At 48.3% G+C, this 11,624-nt stretch overlaps 2 protein-coding genes across 2 annotated transcripts; both read right to left on the bottom strand.

Annotated features, from left to right (window-relative positions):
• Nucleotides 1-4,463: 4,463 nt before the first annotated feature.
• On the bottom strand, nucleotides 4,464-6,417 carry LOC125551994. The gene is made up of 2 exons (XM_048715429.1): nucleotides 5,352-6,417; nucleotides 4,464-4,831 (listed from the first exon to the last, which is right to left on the bottom strand). Exons 1-2 carry the CDS (start codon nucleotides 6,148-6,150, stop codon nucleotides 4,815-4,817), a joined length of 816 nt encoding a protein of 271 aa, XP_048571386.1. The 5' UTR covers nucleotides 6,151-6,417; the 3' UTR covers nucleotides 4,464-4,814.
• A 152-nt stretch (nucleotides 6,418-6,569) lies between these two features.
• On the bottom strand, nucleotides 6,570-7,745 carry LOC125551995 (trihelix transcription factor ASIL1-like). Its single transcript, XM_048715430.1, has 2 exons — nucleotides 6,864-7,745; nucleotides 6,570-6,756 (listed from the first exon to the last, which is right to left on the bottom strand). Exon 1 carries the CDS (start codon nucleotides 7,564-7,566, stop codon nucleotides 6,871-6,873), a length of 696 nt encoding a protein of 231 aa, XP_048571387.1. The 5' UTR covers nucleotides 7,567-7,745; the 3' UTR covers nucleotides 6,570-6,756; nucleotides 6,864-6,870.
• Between the last annotated feature and the right edge of the window lie 3,879 nt (nucleotides 7,746-11,624).

Genomic DNA, 11,624 nt, shown 5'->3' with positions numbered 1-11,624 from the left:
CTGAAAAGTCTGCAACATAATACGCTGCAGCCCGAAAACGGGTCAGCACATGGAATATGCTGGCAATGTAACACAGTAGAGCAAAAACAGAATAATGATATCACTACATGCATATTTGGCTGGTGGAAAGCTCTATGGTTATAGTTTTTGCGAAAAGCCAATTTTTCCCTACAACAAAGGAATAGATTTTAATTTAACTATCATGGTAGTTGAAACAACATTGAGAAGGTTCCTCCAACTCAATCCCAATTAAAGTGGTTAACAACCCAACAGTATTAATTAAGAGTGATGAGATACATGTGATAACCCAAGTACTAGATACTCAAGATTTGTCCATAACCAGGGACACGGCTAACCATGATTAGATTGTACACTCTGCAGAGGTTTGCGCACTTTTTCCCACAAGACTCGATCGCCTCCGTTGGATTTCTCGCACTACAAGGTGTTTAAGAAACGGATGACCGAGACACAGTCTTTCAGTAACATTAACTCTCTACTCCGGACAGACCATACCAACCTACATCCCACTATCTGCTGATCTGCCTCTTCAAGAGCTTCACGTAACTTACTCAACTATGCTAGAGCCCATAATAGCTTGTGGCTGCACACGGAAGTTTCTAGCAAGAATTATCTTAGTTCCCTTTGAGCCTGGGTGGCGGTCCATAGGAAGATCACACGGTTACTCCGGGATTTCCAAAAATACAGGCAACACTGGGTACTCCAGGTGCCTCAATCCACCTAGATGTGTATTTAAGTTGCCACCTTAAGTTGAACCATTAATTATCAATCTCACATCTGTCATGGATTTCACTCACGTCTATGAGCATAGCATAGCAATATAAGCAACGCATAGAAATAACTCCCAAGGGTTTGAATGTAACAGGGTAATAGGTTCCTACCTCAACAACTACTTCACAACCCACATGTTAATGACATCCTAATCATGCAATGTTTGGGGGGTGTAACTAATGCATAAAAACTGGGTATGAAAAGGGTATGATCAATGTGTTACTTGCCTTGCTGACGATCTGCGAAACCTAGAGACTCGTAGTAGCACGCTTCGCACTCCGGGTGTTCTATCGCAAACAAACAATAACATACATAAGCAACAAGCAAAGATGCGCAAGCGAAACTCAAATAAAAGAGGTTAACCAGAAAGTTCAACTTAAGAACTCCGGTTAGCAAAAAGAATCAAATCAAACGGAGTAACAAAACTCAAACGGCGAAAGAAACAAGATCCGTTTACTAATCTGGACCTAGGTCAAATTTTACGGTAGTAAAAACTTGTTTAAGTTGATTAAACAGAAAGAAGGACTCGAGACGAAGATCTAGGCGCTTGAATCGCCTGATTCCGACTAACGAGTGAAAAGATAAACAGAAACTAAGATCGGATCAGAAATCGCGATCGAGAATAATCGCAGATAAATCCGATAAAAGAAAACTGACGAACAGACTAACAAACGAGCATTCGTTAGCTGTAACTAACGGGCGAAGAACCGTTCATTAAAACGAACGTACGGACGAACGTCTGCTAAACAGGAAAACCGAAAAAATCGGCGATCCGAAAAAAACGAATCTAGCGTTTTCTAAAAAAACCAAACGGTTCAAAAAAACCGGCGGCTCGGATTCCGGTGAGGTACCTCCGGCGAGGGGCTCCGGCGAGGCGGGGTTGCGGGGCGGTGGCTTGCGGGGCGGCGGCGGCAAGCGGCGGCGGTGGCTGCGGCGCGGGTTGGCGGGGGTGGTGTGTGTGGGGGCTCGGGAGGGTGCGTATATAAAGGGCGGGGCGGCGACTTGGAGGAGGGGGCAAGGCGCGACGGAGGCGGAGTCCGACTCGGACTCCGGTCCGAGCGGCGGCGGCGGCGGCCTGGCTCGGCTGGGCCTTAGGCCCAGTCGGGCGCGGGAACCCTTTTTTTTAAATAATTTCGCCGACGGAAATAAAATCCTAGAAAAAAAATAAAAATCTAAAAATACCAAAATAAATTTTCACCGTCTAAATAAAATATTTAGAACGAGATGAATATTTTCTTGGCCCTAAAATGCAATTTTGAAAAACGTGCAATTTTTCTAATGCAAACAAAATTACAATAAAAATCCAATAGAACAAATATTTGATTTTAATATTTTTCCTCCAATATTTCAATTATGTTGGAGAAGTCATATTATTTCCTCTCGTATATTTTAATATGAAATATTTTCGGAGAAAAAAATAATTAAAACCAAAATCCTTGTTTCAAAATTTGATAAAATCAAATTTGAAAACCGTGGAAATCCCCAACTCTCTCCGAGGGTCCTTGAGTTGCTTAGGATTTTGAGGAACGCGAGACGAAATGCAAATAAAATATGATATGCAAGAATGATCTATGTATAACATTCCAAATTAAAAATTTGGGATGTTACAATTTCATCTGCGAAAAGCAACCAATGCGGTACCGGCAGCTCCGGAACTTTTTCGGTTTCTATCCCAAAAAATTCACAAAAGTTTTCAGAATAATTCTGGCACCCTCCAAGAATTATCAGGCGTGTCCCGAAACCAATTTGACTTAATGGTATACCCCGAAACAACTTTTCGGTTTTACGAAACTATTTCGCTATTCTCTCTTGGCGGAACTTTTCCGCTGTCCGGAACTTTTCTGGCGATTTTCTCTCAGACACCCTATCTAGTATTCAGCAAATAGATGATCCTTAAGCGTGTGACCCTATAGGTTCAGTGAAGCATATACATGGCCGGAACACTTTTCGATCAATGATCAACATCAGAGCCGTGGACAACCATATTGACCCCTATACCCACACGAATGAATATTCGAGTGAACCTCCAGTTGTCGTGTGCTATTCCTGTTGCTTCACGATATGTTACAGATACCTGAGGTGAGATTTACTTGCATCCCCGTGGATCAACAACTTGTCCACTATGCTAGTTACCTCGTTACCGGTTTTGTTCTCTTTTCTCGTTTCCGTGTTCCGGCATCCCTGTGATCAAATCACACTGTGTCTGGCCAGACGATGATGGATACCGTAACACTGAGAGGGTCCGAGAATATCTCTCCATCGTTGGAGGAGCAAATCCCAATCTTGAGCTATCAAGTTACTTGACACACATTTCCATGAACCCGTAAGCCGCCGTAATAGCCACCCATTTACGGATGACGTTTAACAAACGCCAAAGTTCATGAAGCAAGTATGAAGAAACTCGATACTCTCATGGTCTAAGGAATTATGCAAACATTAACCATCTTTGTGTTATTAACCATAAACTTGTGACGAATGTATCTCATAGCATAACATCAATTTGGGTCGATTCAACACAAGTGTTCTCCTAACATTGTGCCCTCAAAGAGAGAGAAGAGAGGGACCATGCATGTGATTGGTCAATTGCATGTCCGGACTCGAGCAAAGCTCCCTTACTTTTTTCTCCAAAATACCAGAATTTGAACGTCCGTACAGCTTCGCGGACTGATACAGGTCCCAATTGAATTACAAAAGTGAACAAATGTGTCCGGACATATACCAGCGTTTTACAGATCTCCCTTGAAGATGCCCTTAGGGCCATGAGTGCGCGGTGGAACCTGATCCTTTCCGATGAGAGGGCTTCGTTTTTAGATATTTCTTTGAGTTTTTGTTGGGTTTTGTGTCTTCAAGAAAGCGAGAGGCGGCGGCTCTTTGAAGATGGTTCTCCCCGCCTGGCCCTCGTTTCGGTTGTGCGTCTAGCATTGTCGGTGGACATGTAGAGGTGTGTCGCTGGTGTATTTGTTTTTGATGGATCTGTTCGAATCTGGTCGTCTTTCATCTATATTCGTGTGTTTTCAGATTGGATCCTTTCAATCTACGCTACTCTTTATTGACGGCTGTTGTTGTTCTGGTGCGCTGCGCCTTCGATTCGCTTAAATGCTCGTAGTCGTCACTAGGTGGTCTACGGATTTGGATGTGATTTTTATTATTTCTGGTTTTTATTGTACTACAATGATTGAAGATAAGTAGATCGAAAGTTTTTTTCGCAAAAGAAAAAAAACACAAGTTTATGTATATATAGCTAACATCTGCCAATGATTACCCGAAACTTGAAAGTTTTAAAGGTTTTATCTCAAATCAGAGAAATTCTCTACATATTATTTTTAGGAATATATATCAAAAGCACCCACCAAATGGCAAAAGGCATAAAAACAATTTCAAATGGCTCAGTAACAAAGTGCAAGAGCTTCTACCCATCAAAAGAAAAGGTGCCAGAGCTTCTGAAACATTCAAATTATTGGCCCAAATCATTCCCGTTTCCAGCTTGCTGCCGTGCATTTTCCAGGTTAAGAGAGGCGAGGAACTTTTGCTCGCTTACCTGACAAAGATTTATCAATTATACTACAGCAATGTGCGAGGAAAGGCACACACGCACAAAGCCGCACAAGATTGCACACACCAGCAGCAAGCAAACACATAACAGAAGCACGGCAGCCTTCTGGAACTCATATAAGTATCCTACCCAAAACATCATATTTACCGATAATGTTTCACAGCCGAACAGCTGGAAACACGAGGTGATTACAGCAGTAAATTACCGTGTGCCCACATGACTGGCCGAGTCGCAAAGAACAGAACGATGCATTCAGGCAGTCGAGTCCCTCGTCCTGCACCGCTGTAAAACCCGCAATCATTGAACTAAAGAAAGTCTCATCATGTGCTATCCTATATCTGGCTAAGCTTTTCCTGTAACCTAAACCCATGTAACTTTTGGTAAGGGCATCATCACGTCAGTTGGCTTCTCCACGCTGCAATGATCTCCTGAAAAGATGATCTGGAATCCGGAGGGCTCTACCATGCCCAGTCTACTGTACTTGTTCCTCTGTCAAAAAGCACAAGACAGACAAAATGTCAGAGAAGTGTGAATCCTGACCAGATGATTCCTAATTGTTCAAAGCAACATAATCATGTACTACATGATGAACAGGCTAATACTACACGTAGTACTTGTTAACAGTACTTATTCAGTGCTCATCTCTCTAAAATCTTGCAGTTGGTGTTCTACTGGAGATGGAACAGACTACAGAGCATAAGCAGAAAGCAGCCTTGCACTGTCGCACATGAGTAGTCTGATTAGAAATAATAGCATCGCATCTTAACATTATCTTATGATGAATGAATAACTCGAGGCTAATTTGAGGCTGGATCACACTGTTTTCTAGCAATAATGAATGTCTCACCAAATTTAATGATCTCAGTGCTCATGATTATGCATAAGATGGTGCTCTCAGTCTCAGGAATTGCAGATTTGCAGGCATGTTGCGTCCAAATTCAAACGCCAATCAACAATCATTAACCATAGACAATGAGCAGATGGGCTCAGGCAACGAGAGAAAGCTCACCGCCTAGGCCGCCGCTGGCTGCGGCGGCGACAGAGGTGTGTGTATCGGCGGAGGTGGAGATGGCGGCGGAGGTGGCTGGGGTTTGTGTATCGTCGGAGGTGGAGATGGCGACGTCGGCGAGAACCCGCATGCGCTCGATCTCTAGGCCCCGCATGGCCTCCAGGCGACGGTCCTCCAGCCGCGTCGCCTCCATCTGCTTGGCCGCCTCAACCCGCTCGTACGTCCCCGCCAGCCTATCCAGAGCAGCCGCAACCTCCGTGCAGGCCGCCCCTCCGTTCCCGTGGTGATGCTCCGCGGAGGAGCTCGGCGGCGACAGCGAGACGGCCGTCCTCCGCCGCTTGGGCACCGGCGGCCAGTCGCGGTACAGGGGAGAGCGGTTGTGGTCGGTCTCCACCTCGTTGTCGTCCTGGCGGTCCTCCCGCTGGACCTTGGGCGCGAGGCGGTGCGGGACGGAGGGGGCCTGGCGGAGGAGCTTGGCGAGGCGGCGGAGGGAGCCGGAGAGCGGCGGCGGCGACGAGGGCCTGGAGCGGTCGGCCCGGAGGCGCTTCTTGAGGTAGTCCATGCGGTTCTTGCACTGGTCGACGGTGCGCGGCGCGCGGCCGTCGGCGGCGCGGCGGGCGGTGACGGCGGCGGCGCAGGCGCGCCAGTCGGAGGTGCGGAGGGGGCCGCCGCCGGCGCGGAGGTGGCGCGGGCCCCAGGCCTCGAGCAGCGCGGCCGTCTCGCCGTCGCTCCAGGGCTCCGGGGTCCACGCGGGCGGGGCCGGCGCGGGGCGGCGGCGGCGGTGCGCGATGGCGGACATCGGCGCTGGCTTCGGGAGGGAGGGAGGCGTGGCGTGGGTGTGCGCGCCTGCCGTCTGAGCCTGAGGGATCAATGCGAGCGACGGGGGTGCCCCTCGGGGTCGGACCCCGGAGGCCCTGCGCTGCGCCTTATATATATATATAGGCGCGTCTCGCGGTGGTGCCGTACCTGCGTCGGCGACTCCTACCGTCCTACGCAGCCCATAGCGGTGCGTCGCAGCCTCGCAGGGAAGGGGAGAGGAGGGGGGAGGTTTGGTCCAACCCAACCGTGCCTCTTGTGTGTGCTGCGCCTTGATTTCAAACAAAGCCTCTCCTGGTTAGGATTAGGAATTTTGGGGATCCATCTTCCCTTCCCTTCCCTTCCCTTGCATTGCCAACTCTCAGCTTCCTTCATGATTCAACTCGATCCAGACACAAACACTGGATTATAATCCTACTACTGATTCAAAACTACTAGCTACGGTACATGGTAAGTGCGGAGTACAACCACAAATGCAGTAAGTAAAACTAGATGTAAAACAAGATACAGTGAAGCACAAACACTACTACTCCTACTCTACTGGATTTTCAGCCTAAACGCATCAGCCTGCAGACCAAATCCCCTGTCCCTGCGCACACAAAATACAGTAGAAACCAGACGTAAGATGAAGAAAAAAACTGTATTGTCGCTGACAGGACTGGGAATGGGACAGAGATCATTTAGTTTTTGGATTACCATGATGTTAGTTGCCGTGGACTTGTTCCTCATTCTCCGCCTTCACTTTCTTGCGCTCCAGCTTCACGTCCTCCGTCTCCTCCTCCTCCTTCATCTTCATCATGAGCATCTCCTTCATGAACTTGAGCCTCTCCATCTCCACGCGCTCGTGCACCTCCGCCAGCCTCGTCATCTCCGCCACCAGCTTCGTCACGCTCAGCCCCGCCGCCGAACCCCCAACCAACTCACACCCGCAGCCGACCACCTCCTCCTCCTTCACGGTCGCCGGCGTCTTTGCCAGGATGTCCCGTAGGCTCGAAAACTGGCGCTTCGCCGGGACCTTGGTCGTGCCGACCGATCCACTCGCCTCCTCCACCTTCTTTTTCTCCTTCTTCACGGACGCCCCCGGCTTCTTGGCGCCGAAGCCCGGAGGCCCGCCGCTGGGGTCGGCCAGGAACGCCCGGAGGTGAGCAAAGTGGCGCCACGCCGACGTCGGCTGCTCCTTGGCGGCCTCCTCCGTGTACCGAGCCTGGAGTGCAGAGATGCGCCTCTTGCAGCCGGCGGGGTTGCGGCTGAAGTCGAGCCCGGCGGCGGCGTGGTGTGCGTCGACGGCTCTGCACACGGAGTCCCACTCCTCCATGCTGAGGGAGCCTCGGTTGCGGCCGAGGTACAGCGGGCCCCAAGCGTCGACGAGAACCGACGTCTCCTCGTCGCTCCAATGCATGTCGGACGAACGGCCGGCCGGCGTGGGACTGGGAACTGGACTGAGAGTCTGAGAGTGCGGGGTGGTTGCGATCGATTTGAGCTACTTTGCTCTTATAAAGCAGCGGCGTACTGAACCAGCTGCGTACTCAACGACAGTAAATAAGTAAATTGATGAGGAGGTTTCGGTGGTGGTTGCGCTTGACGGCTTGAGCAGGGAGATGGTTCGCGTTGTGGCAGTGAAGTGCCTTGTAAAGCGGTGCGTACTGATTACTGAACCAACTGCGGCCACACTCAACTACTGACGTACGTAGATTTATGGGACAAGATTCTACTACATAAAAAAGGCAGTTGGCTTTGCGACATGTGAGTACTGCATTTGGGGCGTGTTTTTTTTTTAGAAATCTCGCATGCTTTATTTATTCAAAAAAATTGTCATAGATATAAGGTTTGGGTCACGGGGTGTGTTTTGTTGCCCGCATGCAGTCCAACCAAGCCCACGCGGGATGTATGCAGTCTATTTAATTGCCTGGGCTGCATGTGATTTGTGGCCCGCGCGGACCTTAAAGCAGGCCGCAGCCTGGCCCGGCGGAAACTGCTGAATCGGCAGTTTCTCGCGAGCCTGTCTCGGCGCGGCCACACGTGCGAGGCAGTTGCACGTCTCAGGCAGAGCGGGAGACGGAGGGGACGTCTCATAACTCGCCCCCCACTTTCCTGTCACCGCCCGAGTCGCATTGTTCCCACCACTCCCTCTCTTCCTCACAGCCCATCTGTCCTGGAATTGTCACGGCAGATGTCCTCGTGAAAGGACTTAATCGCGGAGCCATCGCTACGGGTTAGCTTGAAAGGGGTTAAACCGGACAAGGGGACACGGGAGTTTATACTAGTTCGGCCGCTTCGATGAAGGTAAAAGCCTACGTCTAGTTGTGATTGGTATTGCTAGGGTTTCGAAGGCCAGGGAGCGAATCCGTTTTGTCTGGCTCTCGAGTTGTTGTTTTTTCTTTGAACCGCCGCCGGGTCACCCTTTATATACTCAGGAGGACCCCGGCCGGTCTACAGAGTCCCGAGGCTGGCTCATACAAGTGTCCGCCTCGGTCTCCTCTTTCCTATCTTATAATATTAGTTTATACAATCATGGCGATTTACTGCCATGGGCCCTAAATCGCCCGCGGGCTCTGGGCCTCTAAGCCTTATCTGTAAAGCGCCATCTTCTGGGTTTCCTTGGGCTTCAGCATAGGTGAGGGTGAACCGGCCCCTCCTGGGCGGTTTACCCTTAATGGTTATATCCTCAACATTAGGCCCCAGATTGATTTGAATCTGTTCATGTCAATCTTCAATCTTTAGAAAAAAAACTACTTGACTTTCTGACAATTCTCGTAAATCGCCATATTGTCTTCTCCCTGTGAACTTTGGTGAACCGCCATGACGTCATCTTCTGACACCGCAGTAAATCATTGTGACGTCATCCCTGTATAAAAAGATTTATGAAGATTCCTTTCTCTTTAATTAATTCCCGAAGATCGAGGCGACAGCTACATCCTTTTTTGCCGCTCCCGACTCCTCAATTTTCGCGCCTGCTATTTTATTCCACTTCCCTTATAAATAAGACCGGGGCGCCTTCCATTTCCCCCTTTTCCTATTCACATCGTCTTCCTCCTCGCGACCCGAAGACCTCAAGCATCGCCGCCGCCGCCGTCGTCGATCTTCCAGTCTGCACCAACAAGGCCGCTGCATCACCCTGTTCGTACCAGATCTCTTAAGATACTCCACCGCTGTGTGTCTCTGGTAAATACTCCTTCCCTTTACTTGTTAAATCTTCATTAGGGTTTCGAAGTTTCTTCGGTGTTCGTCAGTGTTCATCAGCACTTCTTCTGTTTTTCCTTTAGCATCGTACTGAATCTAGCTAGGCCTGATAGTTTCCCCTTGCGGCTGGATCTGTAGCTTTAATCTGTTGTACTACAGCATCTTACTGTTCCTGTATAAATCCTTATCTGAACCTTCTCTGTTCTGTTTAACACCATTGTAAAGCTCAAAAAAATTTGTCTTTTGAACAACGGTAGATCCAAAATTATATCACCATCTTATGAAACTTGTTTCCGCAACACTTAACAAATTTTCAGATTGGGTTCTGCCTCCAATGGGTGGTTTGTCCTTTAGTATTGATAATCCATCGTATGTCATTATCCCTCTCTTAAACCGCCATCTAGACTTTGAACAACAATGCCTGGTTCACTTCATACGCATACCTTGAATTGCCGGTTTAACATTTGACAAACACATATGAACCGCCAATCGTAAACCGTCCATTTTCCTTTTACAGACTTTGTAAGATGACGAAGCAATTTGCTGCTTGCAACTGGGTTCCATCTCGGATCACAGAAACGCAAATCAATGAATATGTCACCACATGCGCTTTAGCTTCAAAAAATGTCCTCCATTGGCGAGTTCTTGGCCCTGAGTGCCCTCCTGAGCCTCAAGATGGAGAAGTGATTGTGTTCATGCAACATTTAGCTTGAGGTTTCAGTCCTCCCGGATCAAAAAATTTCTGGGATGTTCTTGCCAGGTTCCAACTTCATCCTCAAGATATTGGACCAAATTCTGTGTCCAACATATGCGACTTCCAAGTATTCTGCGAGGTTTACCTGCAAGAAGAACCAACTGTCGACCTCTTTCAAGATCTCTTTCACTTAAACCATCTGACTGAATTTTCTGACAGACCCGATACTGAACTTGGCGGTGTGTCAATCCAAAAGAGGAAAGAGGTTGAATTTCCTCACGCCAAACTTCACAGCCATCCAAAAGACTGGAACCAAACCTGGTTCTACTGTCAAAATACTGCCCCTGCTGAAGAGAATCCTTTACCGGGCTACCGTCCGCACCAGCTCAGCAATAATCACCCTTTACCTCAGAGATTGTCTGCCAAAGACTGACAAGCCTATGCACCTCAACTCGCCAAACTCCGGGCTTTCCTTGCCAACGGTTTAACTGGTGTTGGTCTCGTCTGCTGTTGGATTTCATGGTGCATTCTACCTTTAAGCCGCCGGCCCGGATTGATGTTTGAATATACCGGCAATACCAATGATCCACAACGGTTTAATGAAATAGAACTGACTGACGATGAAGTCACTGAAGGTGTAAAGAAAATACTTGACGAACCGCTCACTGTATGTACTCAAATTGGTCTGCGTCCTTTTTATGCCTCCAACAAACCGCCAGCGGTAAAGACTTTAACCTTGTACTTTTCCTGATCCTTCTCCGCTTTGACACTGCTATAATAACCCTTTGTGCAATCTCATAGGCCAGTAGCTCCTTCTGGAAAAGGAAATCTCAAGACAAAGCGGCTAAGGCTCCTCGTGTTAAGACCAAGGTCATCAAGAGAGCTGCCAAAAAGAAAACTGCTGAGTCTTCGGAACCGCCAGAGGATGTCGGTGACTCGGCTGAAGAGGAAAAGTTTGACTCCCTTGACTTCTATTCATATATTTTTACTGATAATGATTACTCCTAGGATGATGCGGAGGCCAACCATGCAGATCATGTTGAGGTAATTTGTCTTTCTGACTCAGAACTTGTGCCGGTTCAACGATTTCGCTGTGCAGTTCGGAAAATGAAATGCTCTCACCCTGTTGCTCATTTGGATCAAAAACTTTCTTTGAAGACACAGCAAACCGAAGGGCGTCGCACAACCCGGCACAGTGGTGAATAGGTCACTTCTTCCGGTTTACCTCATACACCAAACCGAAAACGTCGTCCAGAGGTTGCTTGTTCTCCTGAAAAACGTTATCTTTTGAAAGGTTTCTTCCGATGCCCTCTCAATCCATCTGATTCAAACTATCAGGCATCTTCTAATTCGTCTGGCGGTTCATCAACCACTCAGCTGCCTCCACTGAAAACCGTCCCTGGGTAAGCATGCAGTCCTCCCTTCTCCTTCATAATTCAGTTAATCATGCTAATCCTTGTTTTAATATTAGTGCTAAAGCTCGTCTGAGTAAGAAGGCCAAGACCAGTGCCCCTACCGGCAAAGTTGAACCGGAGAAAGCTCCTGAAAATCCTGATAAAAATCTTGATAATCTCATGGATGAT

This window comes from Triticum urartu, chromosome 4, assembly GCF_003073215.2.
Source record: "Triticum urartu cultivar G1812 chromosome 4, Tu2.1, whole genome shotgun sequence".
Lineage (NCBI taxonomy): Eukaryota > Viridiplantae > Streptophyta > Magnoliopsida > Poales > Poaceae > Triticum > Triticum urartu.
The sequence above is the reverse complement of the archived record's forward strand: the minus strand, read 5'-3'. Positions and strand labels throughout refer to the sequence as shown.